The following is a 23,394-nucleotide window of genomic DNA, read 5'->3' on the forward strand; positions in this document are numbered from 1 at the left end:
TGCGAATCTTATAATGCCACTCGCTCGCTGTTTCAATCGTAGGGTGGCCTTCTGGATATGACCGTGCCATTTATGCGAGTCTTCTAATTTCAAGCCTAGGTAATCAAAGTCGCTGACTCTTTCCAGCACAGCACCCTCTAGATAGATAGGTCGTCGCATCCTGCCTTTTTTGTACCCAAACACCATACACTTAGTTTTTGATCGATTAATTTCGAGGCCATGGTCATTGCAAAAATCCATGAACCTCGAAAGCAGAGTTGAGAGACCTGTGGCTGTTTGGGATATCAGCAGGGTGTCGTCGGCAAATAGGAGGCAGGGAATCTTCTGCCCTCCTAGTTTAGGGGCATCGTTGGAACACTCCATGAGATACGGAATACATGTGTTTATAAAGAGGAGGAATAAAGTAGGGGCAAGCACGCAGCCTTGTCTTACACCACGAGCAGTAAGACATTTTTCAGTTAATTCGCCTTGGGAGCCCCATCTGATTCTTCCATAATTACCAGTATAGAGATCTCTGATAATGTTTAAAATAGAGCAAGGGACTCCTATTTTGGACAGGACTTCCCATAGTTTGTGGCGGGGTACTAGATCAAAGGCCGATTTTAGGTCGACAAATGCTACATATAGATGACCTAAGCCTACATCGACAACTTTCCATTTGATAGAAATAAAACGGAATATCTGATCTATTGTGCTAGTTTTTTCTCTGAAACCCGCTTGGAGGTGATTTAGGATTTGGTTTTCTACTGTCCATTTATTCAGCCTTCTCAACAACTGATAGCAGAATATTTTTTGAAGGTTGTCGAGGAGGCTGATAGGTCTATAATTTCCCAGGATGTTCCTCTCTCCTTTCTTGTGTATGGGCACAATAATTGCCTCTTTCCATGAATCAGGATAAATTCTGGTAGTCAAAATGGCATTAGAAAGCCTATTGATATATGGACCCCAGGTGTTCTGGTCCACTTTAAACATGTCAGAGGGAATCCCATCCGACCCAGGGGCTTTTGCTGCTTTCTGAGCAGTGATGGCCAGCACGGTTTCGTTCAATGAAAAGGGAGGCAAGAAGGGCGTGGGCTCACCCAGAATTATTGGCTCCCCCAAGGTTGTGTCAGGAATGTGACTGGCCAGAGAAGGGCCATACAATTCCTTAAAATAAGAGAGCCAAATGTCAGGAGAAATGTGAGACTCCAGATAAGGTGCTCGGTTCCTCTTCCCTCTAATGTTCCCTTTAAATGGGACACCACCAAAGCTTTCCGCCGCAACTCTAATCTAACTAATAACAACTACATATATATGTGCAACGTTCCACCTTTGCCCCCAAACATGAGAGAAGACAAAGCTTCACTAGCCAACAAGGTCTCGCATTGGTTGAGACATGTCAGAGGCTGTGGTTCAATCATCCATGACGACATTTTATCTGTTGAACGATCCAATGGCTCCTCTGGTCTTCCTGGTCGCGGTGACTCCATAAGACTTAATCTCAAAAATTCCCATCTGGTAGCAGGCCTTTTAGAAATGGAAGCGCGGTCTACAAGTAGGAAGCCCTCAGCAATTTTTCTTTCAGCTAGCTGCCCTGCTGTCAGTCATATGCGGGCAAATTCTTCCACTAGTACAGCTAATTTGGTCCCGAACCACTCTATAAATATCCAAGACCCAAGACCTCTAAGCCACCAGGCCCAGAGAGACCCACTATCCGATCTGGTTCCTACGATCAGCCCTGGTCTTGCCCCAAGGGCCCAAACAGTACACGATCCCGATCTTCAGGGGGCTACCTCGGACATTGATTGACTATGTCTTACCAACCCTTGCACTTCCATTTTTAGTCCAGTCTCAGCGGCTACTCACTTTCCATCTAATCCATCCTGTCCGGGCGTTTCTCTTCCATCGGATCTACAACCTGAATCTATTAACAAAGTCACAAATTAATCTAAGGCGAATCCTGCTGACAGCTATTTTCCAGTCGATACTATTACGAACTCAAGCAACTCTACCGCCCAGGACACAGCAAAACTTTTGTCCTGGAATGTGGCTGGCATCAATAGCAAACTCGTTGATACTGAGTGGGGGGCATTTATCGAAACTTTTAATGTCTGTATGTTCCAGGAAACATGGGCAACACATTGTATGTACAAACAAGGGTTTAGCTCCTTTTTTAAACCTGCCAAGCCATCTCCAGCAGGTAGGGCGGCAGGGGGTTTAATCACTTGGGTAAAATCTAAAGAGGTGAGAGATGTAAAGGAGATACACGTGGATTCTTATGACATTTTGGCTGTTGCCATTCACCCAGTCTCAGGCTCTCCTGTCCTTTGTATAAACATCTACAGCAGGCCGGGACCTTCCAACCACCGCTCTTCCACTATCGAGCTATTGAATACCTTAATCCCAGACCTCCGTCTTAAATACCACATCATAATAGCAGGAGACTTTAATGTTCAACTTGAACTTAATGTAGACCACATAGAGGTCATGCAGCTTGAAGATAGTGTATGGAACATCCCTTCCTTTCTGATTCCTCATTCCATCCAGCGAAATCCACATAAACCATGTGCCAGGGCTACACAGCTAATAGACCTTATGATATCCCACAGCCTCCGTTTTGGTAATGGCCGCTTCCCAGCTGACACTCCTGCCAGACCAACTTTCTTTAGGGGCTCATACAGTAATAAACTGGATTATATTTTTTTCGATTTAAGAGCTTGGCACTATATACTAGATGTGGAAGTGGGCAACCCACATACTAGCGATCATGCACCTCTCCAGATTACGTATAAGAGACCTCTCTTAGCAGGAGTTGTACTCCCTCCTGTCTCCTCTACTGCTATGGAGCTGTCTAGTAATAGGTGTACGGTCAGATGGGACTCCTTTGTGCAATCAAAAAAGCTTCAAGAAAAACTGTGTGTCTTAACTTCTTCCCATCAGTTATTTGACGATAACCTTACTCTCGCTCCAACCGAAGTACTGCCTCTCCACTTGAACCTCTTTGCTACCTTGAAAGAGTTGTTTACTAAATGCCCCAGGCCCTTGACTAACTCCTGTACCCAACCTCACTCTAAATGGTTCAATAAGAGGTGTAGGGAGGCTAAAAATACTTTGGTCAATGTGTTAAGGACAAAGGATAGATCAGGTATTATTAATGCTAGACGTCACTATGTGTCTACATGCAACAAAAGCAAACTCGAGTATGAAGAGGGGCTCTGGAGTAATCTACTTGAGGCAGCTACAGTCCACGACTCCAAACGGTTCTGGCTTCTGGTCTCTTGCAGCGACCACCATTCTATTAATTTATATTACTTTTAGTTACCACACAAGAACAAGGGTCCAATTTAACAAGAATTTGCTGTGACTTACTCATGTAATACCCCTGGCTCATTTCTGAATTACAGGAGTGAGTCAGGATTGTTATTGGTTTAGAGCTCAGCCTGAAGTACTACAAGATTAAATCAAATCTACTACTCACAGTATGAGCCATGTGAATTGGGCCCAAGGTGTGTTCACATTTCAAAGACTTGACTCCTGTTATCTATGACTAAAGGAAAGGGAATTTACTTATCAACTAACTATTCATGTCTCTAGAATTGTTTTTACACAATGGCTGTTAGACCTGACAGCCTTAGGGTGGTCTTCCCCCAACTTTGTGCTTGCCTCCTTCCATTTTTCTGATCTTGTTTTTGCTGGTTTTAGGACTCTGCACACTTTACCACTGTGAACCAGTGCTAAAGTGCTTGTGCTCTTCCCCCAAAACCTGGTAACCTTGGCTCGTACCCAATTGGCGTACTTAATTTACTTATAATTCCCTAGTAAAGTGCACTATATGTGCCCAGGACCTGTAAATTAAATGCTGCTAGTGGGCCTGCAGCACTGATTGTGCCCCCCACATAAGTAGCCCTTTAATCATGTCTCAGGCCTGCCATTGTAAGGCCTGTGTGTGCAGTTTAACTGCCACTTCGACTTAGTGTTTAAAACTACTTGTCAAGTCTTACATTCCCCTTTTATTACATAAAGGTCACCCCTAAGGTAGACCCTAGGTAACCCATAGGGCAGGGTGCTATGTAAGTAAAAGACAGGACATGTACTTGTAAGTTTTACATGTCCTGGTAGTGAAAAACACCCAAACTTGTTTTTCACTATTGTGAAGCCTGCTCCTCTCATGGGCCAGCTATAACAAATGAACCAAGATCCTAGGGCAGGAGGTCCTGCTGTTCCCCCTCGTAATCCTTTCAGGTGTGATGGAAGGAGTGGGGAACACCCGAGTGGACCGTACCTTCTGGGGTACAGCCATAGTAGTGGTTAAAAGAGACATTGTAAGTAACTGGAAATCACCCGTTCCCCCCACCCTCTCAAAGTGGCGCCAGGGAGTGGAGTGCAGTCACACCTCGCATGGGGGAAAAGGCGCGGAATGGCATGTCGTGGGGAAAGGACAAACGAACAAAATATTATCTATATTTTTTTTAACTTACCTTTTTCGCCGTCTCTGTCGCACCGCTCCTCGGTCCTCACAGCAGGCACAGGCTTCCAGGCTGCCCTGTGGCCAATCTTAACGGAAGTATGAAAGCAGCATTAGGATTGGCCGGAGAGCCTTGGCTTGGCACTCCGAGGCAGAGTGGGAGCTTCTGCCTGCTGTTTCCAACAGGTCAACACAGTGGCGGTTTGGAAAGAGCCCAGTGCGCATGTGTGTTTAGCCAGCCCGAGACGACCGGCCAAACATACATGTGCACTGAGGAGAGTTCTGTGCACTCCCCCTCTGTCCCTGTCATGGCCCCGCCTATTTTACAATAAAACGATAATAAACATAGCTTATTATTGTTTTATTGTAAAAGGTTTGCTTCTGCTGGCGGGGCACAACGCACCTCCACCATAGTGGAGGATTCGCTTCTGGTGGGCTGGTGTGCGAGACAGGAACAACCGGTTTACCAAGCCCAGGGGTGCCCTCGAAAGCATGAGTGGGTTTGAGGGAAATGGTTGGGTCAGGTTTCTTGAATCTTCCGTCGCCCATTGCTTGAAAGAATGTACTACTTGGAATTTTTTGAGTGATGTCAATGAATGGAATCTGTACTATACTTACTTGAATTTAATGCTGTGTTGTTCCAGGCGATTGTCTGCACAGATGCTATTGTTTTCAATACAATAAATAAAGCTTGTTTATCAAAAAACAAAAGATGCAAGAATGGTATCACATCTCTATTGAAATCCTTCAGGACTGTGGTTCCTAATTCCATGATCCTCAGCTGACTGTTATGAATTTCTATTGCAGTCCACAAAATTAAACAAAGGAAAACATTAGATACCTTACAAACAGTGTAACTTATGTTTGACTTGTAGACTTTGTACAAGAATTTCTTTGCATTGGGAGTTGGACATATTAATCAATCCTGCAGCAACAGAGTGTGAACCAGGCGTACACCAAAATCACTATTATCAGTACAATTTTGAAAACTGTGTTTTTGTGATAAATGTTACTCTCTGATCATCTCTTGCAGTTCGACATGCATCGTCCCCTGCTCCTGTAGTGAATCCTTAGTGTGGAGGCAGTGAGCAGCCCACTTTCTAATGCAGCATGAAGACTAAAGCCCTGCTGAAGATTTGCTGTCTTGCTGCTGCTCCTGCTGACTTTGTCGAGCATGAAAGCCCTCTGCCACTCCATGGAGTCCTGCTATACTGACAAATGACTGAAGCTTACTCAACCCCTCACCACCAGATCGGAGGCCATCTGCTGAACAATTAACCTCAATGACATTTGAAGTTTGGCGGCATTTGTCAAATCCCCTTGAATTTCTGACTAGAGACACAGGGAAGCTGCCTGAGAGAGTCACTTAGCCTTATTGTTTCCCTCCTGTTCTCAGCTCATCTTAGTTTGATGCTTTTTACAAAGCAATATAACATTGGGTTAAAGGTAAAAGTAAGTAAGAGCTGGCTTTGAGGAAGAAAAGAGGGGCCAAGCAGGGATACTCAATGATCCATCCATGTTGGGCCAACCAGGGATACTCAATGATCCATCCATGTTGGGCCACCCAAAGCTCATTGGAGCTCATTACTTTCCCACATGGCACATTCTCAGTATCCCAAGTGTGCCCACAATCTGCTTATAGTGGAGTCAGAAAAAGCCTCCCCTTGCATTCCTTCACTAACAGTCTTTTGCAGTAACACAAGTATTCTGTGAACTTTACATGCATTTCAAACACACAGAAAACTACAATGTACGCCCTTTTTTAGGCACTTTAGCAATTTGCACAGAACTGTGAATTCTGAAAGCATGCATGAATGGGTGGGAAGCTACATCATAGCAGCTGCCTATGGTTTTCATTACCCCTTACTCTCCCAGTACAACAAACACATCACTCCTGTCCACACCACAGCACCCTTCTCCATTCTCTGCTCTTGACTACCACATACTGCTTTGGCCCCTTCATTGATCCTTGTGCTCACCCAATCATTAAGCTGTCCATCCGTTCACTAATTTGGCCAGTCACCCATGTATTCATTCACTCATTCACCCATTCATCCATCCATATGTTGAACATGGCCCTTTTTGCAGGGTCATCCCCAAACGTTTTGAATCCTTCCTCCTATTTTTTCTGACCTCTTGCTGTTGGCTCTAGGACTCTGAGCACTTTTTCACTGCTGATCAGTGCTAAAGTGCAGGTGCGCTCCCTAATGAAGTTGGTATGATTGGCTTACACCTAATTGGCACATTTAATTTACCTGTAAGCCCCTTGTACAGTGGTATTCCTTTACCCAGCGCCTGTAAACTAAATGCTACTAGTGGGCTTGCAGCACTGCTTGCGCCACCCACAGAAGTAACCTTTCAAACCTGTCTCAGGCCTGCTAGGGCATGGTCTGCATGCGCAGTTCACTGCCACAGGGACCTGCCATCTAAATTTACTTGCCAGGCCCAGAACTCCACTTTTACTACAAATAAGTCACCCATAAGGTAGGCCCTAGCTAGTCCTAAGGGCAGGGTGCTATGTATGTAGAAGGCAGGATATGTGCCTAGTTGTGTGACCTGTTCTGGTAGTGACGAATCAAAACCATCTCTTTCAGGCCGGATTCTGAAGCAATCACAGCACCAAGACTGCCCTGATCGCAGCAGACCAACCGCATGTGAGCCCTCCTGAATCAAAGAGAGGTGGCAGCCCTGATCCCCCTTGACCTCTCAGTGGCATTTGACTCTGTATCCCACCACATGTTGATAGCTGGCTACACAACATAGTCATTCAGGGGGCTGGTCTTGGATGGATCATCTCATTTCTCACCAGAACACAGAAAGTCTGCCTTCCTCCCTTCACCTCTGAATCCAAAGAAATAATCAGTGGTGTCCATCAGGGTTCATCCCTCAGCTCCACCCTCTTCAAAACCTACATGACTCCCTTGTTCAACATTGTCTGATCCCATGGTCTCAACATCCTATCATACACAGACAATACTCAACTCATCCTCTCCCTCGCCAAGGACCCTACCACCACCAGAACCAGCTTCCCCAGGTACACGACGAGTGTGGCAAGCTGAATAAGAGACGCCTGGTGACTCTTCTGACCTCCTGGTCAGCGTCTGCTCGCCCCCTTCTGCGCAGCACCACCTGTTGCTGCTGTCACCGCTGCTGCTACTAGACGAACTGAGAGCCTACCTGGCTCTCAGTTCAAGGCCCACCTACACCTGCAGGCCCCCGCCTGCACCTCATCCCTGGTGGCCTAGTGGCCATCTGTGTCTGTTTTGGGTGTCTCTTTGTCCTTTTCCTTTTCTCTCCTTTTTCACTTTTGCGCCTTTTTTAAACTTTTTTCAACTTTCCCTTTGGTGCGCTTAGCTCTCTGCCGCTGCTGCCCCTGTGGCCCTGCCCCCTACCTACGAAGCGCTTTCCCGCCCTCCAGCCTACCAGCTCACCGGACCCTCCCACCTCCCTCCCTTTCTTCATGATGACCACTGCACAGGGAGAGGGTGAATCCTCTGACCTCTTAGTCAGCGTCTGCTCGCTCGCCTCTGCGCAGCTCCACCTGTTGCTGCTGTCACCATTGCTGATGCTGCTTAGTTATTCTAAAACTAGGAAGGCAGGGCACCTGTGCATTTTAAAGGCGTGCCGCTATAAGCTTCTACCCACTTCAGAGACATAACTGGTTAGAAACGCTGGGGCCCAGACACCAAATCTTCAGTACACTTCTGTGGATGCTTTGCCAAGAAAAAGGACTGCTGTGCTTCTGAAAAGACTGCCACTCTGCTGGACTGCTGCTCTGAAGTACTTCTGCACTCCTGTGTTGACCTGATACCTGCTGCCATCATGCCTGGGTGAGAAGGACTGAGCCTGCATCTCTTGAACCCAGAACCCCATAGTGACTCCAAGGGCTAGTTGGCTGGCCTCCTGATCTAAAACCTCAGGGGCATAACAGTCTTTCAACAACCCTGCACATGCACCTGGACTCTGCCATCTGTGAGTCTACCTTGCCAAGTGGTGCAACCCCGGTCGTGAAGCCTTGGAAGTGGACTTAGGATGCTCTGACAGCCTCTGCTGATCCAGCAAAACTGACCCATCTCATCTGCTATGCAGGGCAACCCTGAGCAGAACTGACACATAGCTGCTGCTGTATGGATTGGACCGATCACAAAGATCCATATTGCCACCACAGTCTGCAGCCTCTTCAGAACTGCCATTACATGAAGAATTCTTGTATCACTCGTCAATGGCAGCCTCAACAACAATGTCAGACTCCACATCACAGTCTCACAGCTCCTCAGAACTGTCACATTACCTTGACTGTGCAACTTATCCACAATGTCACACTTCACATTGCAAACCCTCATCGACAGGATCCTCGATGATGACATAGGACTTCGGAACCGACATATCGCTTTGGCTACACAATGCATCTTCAGTGTGAATCCTCGCAGCGCTCCGCAAACCAGGGTTTAAGAGACTTTGTTCAGCGGGTCTAACTGGATCCCTCTAGCCAGCCCTTACTCCATCACAGTCAGCCTGAACTTGTGACTTTGTCCCTGCCAAGCGCAACAAGATATGCACAGTTGGTGCTGTGTGCTCCTGTCACTAGTCCGCTTCGTGTGATTGGATTCTTGTTGTCTTGGTTTTGTTTTATTTATTAAAGAAAGTTCTATTTTTCTAACTTGGTGTGGGATCCTTTTTTGTGTCATGTTTTCAATGTATTAATATTTGACGTGTTGCACAAATACTTTACACATTGCCTCCAAGTTAATCCTGACTGCTCTGTGCCAAACTACCAGATGGTTGAGTACAGATTAGTTTAGGGCTTAGTTATACACGACCCTGACAAGGATTGTGATTGCTACTTGACCAGGCTCATACCCCAGACAATGAACCATCCAACTTCTTACAGTGCTGAACTCTGAAATGTGATTGGAAACCCCTTATCAAAATGTCTGATTTCATAAAAACTAATGAAACACATGGGGAACACATTATTTGGGAGGAGAATCATCATGACTACCAATATCCCTAACTGCAACACTTCCTGAGATGAGCCACATAATACTCAATAGAAAAAACTATGAAACTGATATTCTGAGTTCCGAGAATGATCATGACAACCAATATCCTTATACTACGACACATCCTGAAGTGAGTCTAATAATACTCAATAGAAAAAAACTATGAAACTGATATGGAGAGTGCCGAACAAGAATTGGAAAATGATTAGGTGAAACTAAAGGATGTAAGAACCATTGACATCACATGGAAAATGATTATATAAAACTAAAAGATGTAAAAACCATTGATACAACAAACATGAGCACCAAAATGATCAATAACAAGAAAAGTGGTGGATGTTTTAGGACATTGTTCACAGTTAGGGGTTTGGGTAAATATGATTAAAAAACCTGGACATTCACTGAAGAAACCAAAGGTTAAAGAGACGTTATTGTTAATGGAAATGTCAGTCATAACGTCATGTTTTAAACCTAAAACACTGAAGTTAACCAGTTATAGGTTACTAAGCTAACTATAAATTCAGCCCCTGCCATGCACTCCTTATGATTGTGGCAACCCCCAAAATATATTTGTTTTATAATTTGGGCCTGGGGGTTCCTCTGGGGCCCCCACACAAGGGCTACGGGGTCAAGGTATCCCTGCCCTGTCCCCTTATATGATATTTGTAAAACATTTTCAGAACACAGGACCGAGTCCCCGTGCCCTTTAATTGGGGCCGCAACATTTCTTCTGCTGTTGCGACCCAAGAGTCAGAGAGCTTGCTCATGGAGGACCCATCTAGGTCCCATGGGAGCAAAATGACAGAAGGGCAAAGCTCGCTAGACCAATCGCTTCATTATTTAAATTCTTGATCCTGCCGGGGTCCAGAGAGATCAATTTTCAATATGCCTCAACTTTTTTAACCTTAATTTCTCAACAACTACTGAACAGATTTACACCAAATGACAAAAGCCCACTTTCTGTGTAACGTTCTAGCCTTCTGCCAAAATTGGTGTAAATCTTTTCAGCAGTTTTTCTGTGTGTGATTGTCTAGTTTTTTTCATGAAAATTGTATGGGGAAATAGCTTTTTAGGACCTTCCCTTCTTCTCGCCCCCAATTGACAGATCGCCCTGAAACTTTCCAGGATGGGGTTGAGGTGGATGACCTTATTTTTTGGAAAGGTTTGTGAAGATTTGTCAAATGGTGCCAAAGTTATAAGCAACCGAAAAAATCAACTTCCTATAGAAAGCTGGTCCTAACTCTAACTACGCAGTGTTGACTGCCAATGTGTATTATATGAATATTTCACACTCTCGAGCCTGTTAGAATTTCCACTGAAAGTCAATTTTTTGTTTTCTAAATAACTTTGAGGCTGCTTAACGAATATCCACTAAATATTCCAATAAAAGGTCCATTTACTTCCGGTTCATCAAGGCAGGTTTCGTGCTGATCTGTCAAAAGGGACCAAAAGAGAGCTGTGCTAAAAGTAGCATTTCCCATTTTTAATTCCCATAAGAGTCTAATAAGAAAAGAAAATAAAGCAAAATTGCAAAAAGAATAAAAGACCAATTCATATTACTGTGCAGGAGTGACTAGGTTAGAGAAGAACTATGATCAAAAGACAATCTTCCTTTGAATAACTTGGTAGTAGCAAAGATATTGATCACTCTTTAACTTGCACTAATTGGAAAAGAGAATTGGGGGAATGAAAAGGAACATACCAGCAAAGAAAACAATCAGTAAAAGTGGTGGGAAAAGTAAGATGCCCCCATTAACTAATAATGAAGCAACACATTTGAAGGGAATACTATAGATGTGGTGAAAGAGTGCATGTGGATAGTTGAAAGTATACCCTGTGGTAAGACCCAATGCAAAGTTTGCAAAAGGATGGAACACTGCCCAAATGTTGGCAGAGTGCATAGACATTCATGTAGATCAGCAAAATATTGGAGTCTCAGGAAACAGTTGTCCTTCAGATTGATGGGGGAAATGGCTACAAACCAAAAGATCTAGTGAATACAGGTAAGGAACACACAGAAATTCTATTCGATTCAGGAGCATGGACCCAATGTTGTAACCTACGACTGGTTCAGGGAGACATGTTGAAAGAGAGTTCAACTTGGTATGCTTGATTTGTTTTGGGACTTAAAATCAAAGTATGAAGGGAGGCAAGTTACTCAGTGGGCCAAATCCAAGGTTATTGGGGATCACACTCAATCACAATGCAGAATCACAAATACAGATAAATACAACATATTGCCAGGAAGTTAAATTTGTAGAGGAATTTCCATGGGCATTCTATGCTATCTTAATGGATATGCACATGAAATTAAATTAAAAAGCGGGCTATACCATCTAAAGTAAAGTAACAAAAAAGCCTGGTGAATATTAGAAGTAAAATGAAGACAGAGGTGGATAAATTGCAGAACAAAAGGTATTACAGAACCAGCTGAGGGCATGGAGTAGTTAGCTGCAGTAGCAGTAACCCATAAATCAGAAGGGAAAATTAGACTTTGCATAGATAGAAGAGAGCTTTAAAAAAATTGTTATTGTAGACAAATATACAATCTTCCTCTCCTGAATATAGCAGAATTAATGACTTTGTTGAGAGGGACCAAAGTTTTTACAACCCTAGTTTAAACCCCTGCATACCACTAGATCTGTTTATATGAAGCATCAAAGGATCCCACAGCTTTTCTTACCCTAGTTGGCATTTACAGGTTCATAAGCATGCCACTTGGCATGGTAACAACTGTGTCTGTATTCCAAAGAGTCAAGGGAAGCTTGTTGGGTGACGTTAATGGGGCCCAATTCTTCCAGGACAATATTTATTGATAGTAGTTAGGAATGAAGAAGAAACATGACCTGGGGGTGAGAGTAGTACTAGACATCTTACAAAGGAGTGGGTTGACACTTAAGACAAAGAATAGTTGTTTCACAAAGCACAGGATAAAATATATAGGACACCTCCTCTCTGGAGGGAGAGGCAGACCTAAGGAAAATTAGGAAGGGCATTTAGGAACCAAGATGCCATGTCTCATGGACGAACTGGCAAGAAGAAGCAATCTGTGCCTTGGAGACAATGGAGACCGGTTCAAAGGGGATGAGGCTTAGATGCAGGAGAAGGGACTTCCAGGTTACACAGAGGAAGACAACGAATCAGGTCAACCCACCCAGTTGGCTCTTTCTGCTTCTTTGCACTATTCTTACTTACAACCATAAAAGTCAATATCTCCAGTTCTACAGATTAAATATTTGTCGACTGGGTATCATTTTATGTACTAAAATTTGCTCTATTTTTCTAAATTGGTTTTGGATTTTTTATTGCGTTGTGTTTTCACTGTGTTACTGTTACAGTGCTTACATATTACACTAAGTTAAGTCTTGCTGCTTTTGTGCCACGCTACCACAGTTTTAAGCACAGGTTTATTTAGTCACTTTTGTGGTTCATCCATACAAGGATTGTATTTATTAGTTGAGTGGGGCTCTCACCCCTCTCAACTAATAATAATCCAATTTCTTGCACACATGCATAATTCAAGTCTAACTAATTTGATAAAATAAGGGAGATGTGCTAAATCTGTTCTTTAAAAAAAAAAAAAAAAGGGAATATAGAGTAGAATGTGTAGGCCTGGGCAGTTAGAATGAGAGTTGCAAGTTGTGGGTGCTGTTCCCTGCTGCTTCCTATATCTTTATATTCCCATCTTGAATAAAGGCACTTATCTAATAAAGGTGGACCTGCAGAAGTTTTTAAGTTATACAAAGAGAAGTGAATGTTCAAAGCAATGGAACTGGAGAGGGACCTGGACATAATCAAATAAATTGAATTCAGAGTTGTTAAACAATATTAACAATAAATGGGACAAACAATATTGTGTGGTGAGATGATCCTGGATAGTGACAACAGGATAATAAATGGGTGAAAGCAGTCTATGGAAACAAGCATTTGCATACCACATTTGAAAGAGACACACAGGAGGGAGTCGGCAGAAACAGAGAGAGAGAGTGCTATTAGGTGAATGAAAAATGAATACCCATTGGGCTGAGCCAAGACATGACTTATCAAGCCTTAGGTCAATGGATAAGAGAGGCTTGTTGAGGAAAGCCCTCGGATGGAACAGGACAATCCAATCCCCACTCTATATATATTTAAGTAATAGGTATATTACACAACAGCAGTTTCAAAACGCAGACCTAAAAACCCATATCATAAATAAGGCTCCCAGTTTTCCATTTTTACAGATAAATACAGACAGAAAACAATATGTTTCCAGTCTGTATTTATTTTAAAAAGTGGAAAAATAAATAAAATTATGCTTTTATGGATAACTCTCCAAGCTGTCTTCTGTGATATCCAGGAGAGCAACTGAGCAGATAGCATGGAAATGTAAATAAAACAGGTTGAGATTTCCCTACATACAGGCATATGTTAACATATATTTGTAATATAATACATTCATTTACCAGTGGGTGTAATGTTTTGCTACATTTGGTTGATTAATGTGCTAATACATGACAGGCAGGAAAGCATGAGTGCACATTTATCACTTAAATAAATTAGGAAATATATTGTTTCACGAATCCATTTATTCTCAAAACACAAAATGAACATGGACAAATACCTATAAGATGTTCAAAAAATAAATATGGATAAATACAGACGGAAATGTTAAAAAAATAAATACCATAAACCTGGGAGCCCTAATCATAAGGTAACATGTAGTCAGCAAAAAAAGAGATGTTTGTATTAGATTTTCATATTTTACTGGAATTGACTCTTCTACAATATTGTGTTCAGTGTTAGAGACTATGGGCCTCTTTATGACATTGGCGGTAAATGCCACCTACCTCCACGGCAGCGGCCGCCAACATACCATCGCCATGGCTACCAGCCACCAATTGCATTATGACCGTAGACGGAATGCCGCCAGAAGGCTGGAGGTATTCCGTCAACGGTCATGGCGGTGGACAGCGGTAAGGTGGCGCTGCTGCTGGCAGCAGCGCCACGCCAGAAAAACACCGCCTACCGTATCATGAGCCATGAAACAGCCTGGCGGTGTTTTCCTGACGGACGCTGCTGCCACGTCCCATCTCCTGCCGGAGGACCCCCTGCAAGCAGGTAAGTTGGGTTTTCCGACAGGAGAGGGGGGTGGGGGGTGTTGTGTGCGTGTGTGGGGGTGTTGCATGTGGGGGATGTGTGTGTCTGTTTTTGTATGCGTGCATGCGGGTGTGAGTCACGTGGAATGCGTGTATGAATGAATGAATGTGAGTGTACGTATATGTTGTGTGTTGTGAATGCGTGTGTGCTACAATGTATGTTAGTGTGTGTTGCAGGGTGTGGTTATGTATGTGTGCCTGCGTAGGTGGATGTGGGTATGCGAGTGTGTATGAGTATGTATGTGTGCGTGTGTGGATGTGTGGATGTCGGGAGAGGGAGGGGGAGGACTTTGGGGAGGGGGGTGGGGGAGACCCCTATCAGTGCCAGGGAAGGAATTACCTGACACTGATAGTGCCTACCGCCATGGTTTTCCAGGCGTAGATTTGCCATGAAAACCATGGTGGTAGGCGGGGTCATAATCCCGAGGGTGGGATTGTGACAGTCGCCTGGCTGGAGACTGAAGTCTCCAGCCCAGAGGCTGTTACCAACCTGGAGGATGGAGTGGTACATTGGCGGTTTGGCTTGAGCCATGGCTATGCCAAATATTGTCATAATTTGGGAAAAGGTACCTCCAGCCTGTTGGCAATACCTTTCCCCAAAATACCGCCGTCCACCAGGGTCGTAATGACCCCCTATATTTTCCAGTAACACAAAGTAGTAAGGTCGCTGGAAAGGTAAGACAGAGACTGTAGAAGGTGTGTGTGCCATCAGTAGGAACTGCAGGAAGTAGTAACCAGAGCGAAAGGGTCTCGGGTTCTTTTTTTACATTCAAAATCTATCCCATCAGACCAGCCTAAATAAAGCCATCTTTTCTACAATCGCCCATCCTTAGCCCCCTTTTAAAGTACTATCACTTTGTAGTAGCATTTACCCAGTGAGCACTTGACCGTCTATTTTTTTATTATGACAACAAATTCCTCCCCATGGCAGCAAAGTCCCTGGGGAGACGCGCAAGTTCTAAAGGCACGAGGAGAGAAGTTGTGAAAATACAAGCAAGGACACATTATCGCTTCTTCCTAGGTAAATACTTCTGTGGAAAAGGAGAGGAATTAAGGTTCCTTCACAATAGTGCGCCCTAGCCTGCGTTTGCACAAAATAACTGTGGCGCCGACGGAAGGTTCGCTGTCAGTGCCTGTCGTCCTCGAGACATCGCTGTGCACTTCAGCAGGTCGAGCGGTCTGTGTCCCCTGACAACAGTAAACAGCATCCACGCGCCACCTGCCTCAGCCGGCAACTTGCGTGGCGAGGGAGTTCAAAAGTGCGAGCGCACGCCGCCTGTTTGTGCGCAAAACACGTCAGCTCTGGCTTGAAGTAATTCACCTGTGGGCGCTTACCTGACACCGTTGTGGGTTTCCAGTTTGCCCGAGGCAGAGCTCGGTCTCAGCTTCCTACCCATCAGCATGATGAGATTTGTAAAGGATATTAAATTAGAATTCGTCCCTTCACTTCCCCTTGTCCCTCTTCCTGTTAAAGCAGTTTTGGATTATTCAGGATTTCTAATCCTCGCCCCACGGCGATAAAGTGGGAGGAAATGTGGACGACCCAGAAGCTCCTGTCGTGCTGGAGTCGGCTTCACTGTCTCCTCCCTTGGATACTCATTCCCTTCGCTGAGCCACAGCCTCCACCCCTCGCTCTTCCTCCCTCTCTGTTGGCTCCCAGATCTTATTACCTGCAGGCACCTTCACAGGCACACAAGAGCGCAGCACCCAGCCTGACACGTACGGGAGACGTTCACACTAATAGGCAAACAGATCAGCCCCCTGCTTGGCAGGTCAACATTTGCCCCTTTGTGCTGCTCTTTTCCACGTTCCGTTTGAGCGTGCCTGCTTTACACCTTGAAGTTTGACTTGGCCTGGGTTACTCCTGACAAACGCCGGGGAGTGAACCTGGCCTCTGCAACCTGTCAAGGGGTCCATTCAACTGTGTACGAAGACAAACAAAACATGTTGCGCTTCGTAGTGAAAAGATTCAGCTCCAGGGAGGTGTCAGAGTGCCATGAAATAACTGTGGTGCTGCTCGAACAACCCGTGGATCGCAGAAGTTTGCCAAATTTAATCCCATCCAGAAACCAAGTCATAGAAATTTTGGTGGACTGATCAAGCACTGAGGTTCAGGCCATAGCCAAAAGTATATTTTTAAAGGAGAATGGCGCTCCGTTTCGGTCAAACATTAAAAATGCGCGGTAGGTGCATGCTTTCCCAAATACTTGTATGGAAAACAGTACAGCATTCCATGTTTTAATGGACACAGTGATTTTTGCTGCCTTTTATTTATTAGTGGTATTATTGCTGGTAAAACTAAATATCAACCAGGGACGGACTGGCATACAGGCAATCAGAAAGGGCCAGATAGTCTGGCCTCACAGGTCATTGTGTGGTCCTGTCCTTTTTGGACTCTCGCTCCTTGGCGAGACTGCTGGTTTAGGGGTGACAGCACTTTTGTTTGTAGGCGACGGAGTCACTTTTACAACAAGTAGCAACTGTCAGCTCAACCCTCCAGGCTCACAAGCAGTACCTCATCAAAACAGACAGCAAAGATGATTTCTGGCAGCCTTATACATGGACTCTAGATAAGACCTCTCAGGGAAGTCTGGTGCAATGGAAGCTACCCTGTTGCGTGGGCTCTCATTATCTTAAAATGAGACTACTGGATTTCTAGGCAGCAGGATCGTTCACAGTTTGGGGGACTGAGTCGGACCCACTTGGAAGGACCTCTGTCACCCTAAACCCGGTTTTGCTCCGGCTAACTAGCAGTGCCTCATTTCTCCAAAAGGGAAGAGATGATTGGGCAGTCGAGCGCATGACATCTTTGGAACTTCTCAGGGAAGTCGTGGTCACTCAGATACAAACCAACTCTCTCATTTACAGTATGATCTCATATACAAATGACAAAGGCAGTGTAAGTTTTATATAATGTTTTAATAAAACGACTGCATTTTAAATATTAAGGCGTGAGCCGCAATAACCAGAATCATACAACACAGTAGGATTGAAATAGTCACGAGGAGAGTGAAACATAAGAACAACGCTATCATGGTGTTTAACAATTTCTACTCTCCCTCAGCTAGTTCTATTTCGAGCACAGCATGTTAAGCTTCTAACTTGCCTTTCTGAATCCCTGGGGAGACATCAGCCCTCATACCTGAGCAAAGGCCTGTGATCTGGTTCAGCATCTGCAACGAGGCAGTCAGCGTCTAGTTGTGGTTCCCTGGTCGAAATCTCCCTCTTGCGTGTATTGGGACAAGGAAGTGTTTTTATAACTAACATGTCAGCGTGATCACAAAATGTCCCTACGCAGGAATGCCAAAGACTAAACTCCTACCACGTCTATCGGCAATGTACCAGACTGTATCCTTGACTGAAGCACAGAGTGAACAGGAATGTTTAATGGAGGACTCCAGTGCTGAAGTAGGCTAAACAGTGTGATATAAAAAATAAAACAAGACAGTAGAACTGGCTATTTGAAAAATAACAGTACGAAGCCGAATAAAAGCATTTAGAGCAAAGTGCACAGAGGCTCTAAGCTGCGAGCAAAGGAATAAAATACATCCAGGGCAAAATGCACAAAGGCCTAAAGCCTGAAGCTAATGCGCAAAGGATACGTAAAACTGACCACACTACACCCTCCCCTTGTCGGTAGCAAGTGGTTCCAATAATATAAAAGTATGCCCCAGATTTAAACAATACATCAAACAATATATTTCAACAAGGTCAGAGGACAACAAAGTCATAAATTTGGGAAGCATGTGACGATAAAGCCAATTTCAACATAATGTAAATTTTTTATTTCATAAAAAAAAAATCCAATTGTCAGACAGAAGCAATAGAAAGCAGGAGTTCCTCCACCTCAATATATGTTAAAATCGGAATACCCACGCCAAAAAGTATCATGGAGCAGGTGTGTTCCAAAGCCCCAAAACCATCCAGGGCGGCACCCCGTGCAGGGCCTATGAATGAGACAATACCATCTTCCTCCAGGAAGGGAATCTCATAAACTGCCTCACGAAGCAAATGCAACCGCAGTGCACAAGTCTGGGAATGAGCCCTCATCGGGAACATCAACAGATCAGTATCAACCACCGAGGGGCGCTGCAGTGAGAGACAGAGATCCAGTGCATGTTCAAACGAGCACCAAAGGCACCGAAACACGAGTTGCACACAATCCAAAACCGGCCGGAATGTTAGAGACCAGTCACACTCCAATTGTCCCAGGAGTGTCGCTCCAAAATGCTGCATCATGCGTTCACGACACAGCTGCGCTGACGGGAGCGCCAATATGGGATCTCGTCGCGGCGGGACAGCCATTGCGGAAGAACAGCAGCAACAGCAAAACCCCAGCCAATAAAGCCAAAGTAATTGGGAAACCCCCAAAAATGCTTCCGAAAATAGAGTGAATAGCCGAAGGTATTAAACCGAATATAGAAGAGAAGGTGTGAGCAAAACCAACACCAATGGCTTTGAAAAAATGTGCAATTCCAGCAGTGCTGGACGCATTAAATATACATCCCACGAGTTCACCAAAGTGACTCGGAAAGTTAGTATTCAATAGGGACTGTATTTCCGCCGATGACCTTGCCACCTGAAGTGCGTAGGTCTCGCTAGCAGATGTAAGACCCACATGCTTTTGAAACAATAGAGCCTTTAGTCGACTCAACTTGTCGAAATTTACCTTGAAAGTAGCAATATGAGGCCAGATGTCCGCTACCTCCCTAATTTGAGTGGGGGGAAACAACACATTCCCGCAGCACGTAACGGCCTTGGTGACGACAACTACGTAAACTATTCCGGCACGCATGCCACAACAGGGTTCACTGTTAAGAAGGACGTAACTGCCGTTTGAAAGCACCTGGAAAGTGTTTTTAATTACTGGGACTGGAACTCCCTTCAGATAACAAGCTAAGTTAGCAATCGAGGCATTACACGCCCGTGCAAGGACAGCTGTTTACAAACCATGGAATGGCTGACAGAAGTTTCGCATTCGCTACTGCTAAGAAAATCCTCCCTCAAACCATTAATACATCTGTATAGAAAGGGAAGCTCCCACACCTCGTGTATGGAACTGTCTCCCAACCGTTCATATCTACCCACTGGAATGTGCTTTAAACATGAAGTAAATTGCAGAGTGGAGAGAGGCAGATTAATAACCCCATGAATCAACCACTCAGCAGACGGAATCTCAGCAACAGTAAAAGGCAGTTTCTCCAATTTTTCAATATGTAACATAACATATGTCGCTTCCTTTTTAGCCATCAGCTGTTGTTGACGAGTCAAATTAAAGGAAATAAATATCTCCCTGGCACGAATGTGCTGCCACGGAACGCGACCTGCCTTCAAGGTCTGTAGAGTCCAAACCAGCTTCATGATGGACCGCGTCTGACTCTGCCCATGATATAAAGAAGACATATCCAATTTAATAATGTCTATAGCAGAGGAAACGATGTTGTCAATTGTGTAAACACGGTCTGAAAGGGTATGCATCCCATCATCCACAACAGACGAAGCCTGTATCAAATTTTCTTGATCAATTTGCCTCAACCGGGCCGCTGCCTCTTGTTGTGAAAGCTTCCAAATCTCATTATATACTTCATATAAAAAACGTTTCTTCCGCTGCATTTTTGGCCCTGACAAAAAATCTTGTAAATCAGTATCATTAGACAGTAACGTGAGATGTGACTTAACTGCATCCAGCGTGGATGACTTCAACCATTGCTGACAAAGCTTCCCCACGCTGTATGTAGTAATTATATCAACATGTTCTGGTGATATGTAGCGAGGGTCTGCCCTACTAGTCCTGAACCCCCCTGAAGAGGTGACAAAACGCTGATGACACCCATCAGTGTCTATGGGCCATAATAACCACCCGCCCGGATGTATCAATGAAGTGTTAAGCGTACCATTCTGGACCCAGTGTGTAAGCTCACTAAACGTGGCATTAACATATCTCTGCCAATTGTTAAATTTGGAAGGGACAGGTATACTAGGCAAATTCAAATTTCCAATCGTTGCTAAGCCCAAACAGCTAGTCTGTTGCACGGTGTCATTGAGGAAAATCATTTGAACAGGAATAATACACGCCCTAAATAAAGTGTCCCTGCCTCGCATTTGCCAATTTTTCGTTCCCCAGACACTTTTCAAGTCAACAGTCTTTGACCAATATTCATACCCCTCAACCGAAAGTTTAGATCCAAATAAATTGGAATACAGTAATTTAGTATGAGTCAATAACATTTGCTTATTAGCATACGGAGTAATTTTAAAATAGTAAGACTTAGCATTCTGTTGATTATGCCCAGAAAAATAAGCAAATTTATCATCATACGTTTTAGAACTCCCCTGTGGAGGAGTCGGGCAATGTTCCCATTGCATATATTCAAATATCGACTTAGGGCTACTAGCTTTATGAATAAAGTGGTGTCCATAATAATTGTAGCAAAACATGTCACCATGATTATCTCTAAATAGGTAAGCATCTTCATCGTCATAGACAGTATAATATTGCAATTCTGTCAGCATAGAATCTACTGTCTTCACATCCCAATCATCAGAAACAATGCCTGGTATAACAATATCATTCATCGATAACTTAGGGGCGTGGCCAACATGGCGACCGGAGCAGCAGGATAAAACTGCAGCTCCGTGCCTGGCCCACATGAAAATCCTGTAAACTGCACCTGCCACCTTCTCTAAGGCGGGTGCCGTCCATTCCACTTACCGGGACCACTGCCCGACTCGCCGACTCTTCTTGCGGAGCCAGGGTTGCCTTGGAAGCCGGGAAGGAGCAGCGGCCTACAGTGTTGGCGCCCGCGGCGGGTGAGTCGTCCTCTCGGGGCCTTGGCCCGGCTTCCCCCCCGGGCATCGGGGACTCGGAGCTGTGCGGGGGGGGCCCGCGGGGCATTGGGGGCGCGGGAGGCTGTGAGGAGCGGCGCTCCCACGCCGCTACGTAAGGACAGAGCGCGCCCCCCACCCACACTGGAGCTGCCGTTACGGCATTAGACGTCGTCCGGGCGCCCGGCTCGGTGATCTGCGGCCGCGCCCGGACTCCTCGTTCCGCGGTGCGCCCTCCCCGATCAGCTACGGGTTGGGCGCCCCCATTAGAGGGCACCAGAGGTAACCACTACGGCCCCCCATGGCACTGGAATACGGCACTCGCACGGCGGCGGCCCCGATGCTCTGAAGCAGCGGCAGTATAACGAATTAAGCCGGGAGGGCTGCCTGAGAGTGAGGAACAGCCGACGGGCTAGAGTTTACTTGGGAGCCTGCCAGGGGGTTCTCCGGTTGAGCCCAGGGTATTTAAGCCTGTCGCGGTGTGGTGGAACCACATTTCTCTCGGCGACACGACTCGAGTCGCAATGTGAGAGTGAGGGATCTCTCCCCATTGAGGCCAGCGTAAATAAAGAGAACTACAGTGGAACAGGTACGAGGGAGACACCACCCCTGGATTATCCAGTTGAGTAGGCACACACCGTTGTCCCTGACCCTCAGTGCCTTGGGCATTCATGGTTTGCCTTCCAGTGATCCACGGCAGTTATAGCACTCCGGGAAACCAAACTTGTGCGCCAACAGTCCTAATCGGAGAGGGAACTCCTCGCACTCTAGATGCTCTTCCATTTTAAGTAAAGGGCTCCGCAGATGGGAGCGCAGGAAGGAAAGTGAAATAGCGGCCTCCTGACAGACCCGGTGCTATTTCTGGCTGCGCACTGCCGGACTACGTCGCACCTCACCAAACCGCTGCCATCACCAAGGGCACTATCAATGTTCGCATATTGGGAATTTTGCGAAGTACTGAATTCTGGATCGCCCCTCCTGTAGAGGGACAACACGCACGACAAGGGGCCCAACTGAGTCCTGCCATGGCCAAGAGCGGCGGCGGCCGCGTAGGGAGAATCGGATAGGTACCAGTCTGGGTCTACAAGTACAAAAGACGGAGCAAGGACTCAGAGAAATCAAAATAGACACTAACACTAAAGCGATCATACACTACACCCTCCTGAACTGCTGACAAAGAGCACTAGGAGACGCGCTTAGGGAAGTCTGAAAACAGGGGCGGAAACTTTCGGCAATAGCTAATCCTAGAGTAACGTACTGGCGCAGGCCAACAAGTAAACCATGGTCAAACCAAAACACCCCAAAACGGGGGCCACCGGAGAGGGAGACCCTCCCCAGCCGACCGGCCAAGCAGATACGCATTCGTTCACACAGCAACAGCTGCATGAAACATTACGCACACACTCCCTTCAATTTGATAAAATTATGCAAGCTATAATGGACACCAAATCCTCGCTCGAAGGGAAAATCAATGCCGCAGTACAGGAAGTCTCATTGCTGCGGGCCGACCACCGCAAACTAACCGGAAGGGTTCAAGACAATGAAACAACACTGAAAATCATCCAGCCAGAGGTAGCAGAAATGAGAATTAAAATGCAAAAAATGGAGCTAGACATAACTCTACTCCAACGTAGAGCAGAGGAAGCTGAAGGACGCTCAAGACGAAACAACATCAGATTCCTCGGAATTCCAGAGAGAAGCGAGCAACCTAAGGCAGAAGAGTTCTTAGAGTCCTGGTTGAGGAACATACTTAAAGAGCAATACCCTAACACAGTACCAGTGATCGAAAGGGCACACAGAATACCGGGCAGACCGCCAAAGCCGGGAGCTCCAACCTGACCTCTAATAGGTCGCTTCCTAAATTATAGGGACAGAGACTTAGGGCCTCATTCTGAGGCTGGCGAGAACCGCCAAATGGCCACTCCGCGGTCGAAAGACCGCAGAGGCCATTCTGGTTTTCCCGCTGGGCTGGCGGGCGACCGCC

General features: G+C 45.5%; 1 protein-coding gene across 1 annotated transcript in view; it reads right to left on the bottom strand.

Moving 5' to 3' along the window:
• The window catches only part of LOC138248527 (cilia- and flagella-associated protein 337-like), a 513,680-nt gene extending 497,517 nt beyond the window's left edge, over nucleotides 1–16,163 (bottom strand). Inside the window, exon 1 of the mRNA XM_069202182.1 lies at nucleotides 15,921–16,163. Coding sequence (XP_069058283.1) covers nucleotides 15,921–15,988 — 68 coding nt within the window. The 5' untranslated portion in view covers nucleotides 15,989–16,163. The remainder of the gene's footprint in view (nucleotides 1–15,920) is intronic.
• Between the last annotated feature and the right edge of the window lie 7,231 nt (nucleotides 16,164–23,394).

This window comes from Pleurodeles waltl, chromosome 8 (genome assembly GCF_031143425.1).
Source record: "Pleurodeles waltl isolate 20211129_DDA chromosome 8, aPleWal1.hap1.20221129, whole genome shotgun sequence".
In the NCBI taxonomy this organism is placed as follows: domain Eukaryota; kingdom Metazoa; phylum Chordata; class Amphibia; order Caudata; family Salamandridae; genus Pleurodeles; species Pleurodeles waltl.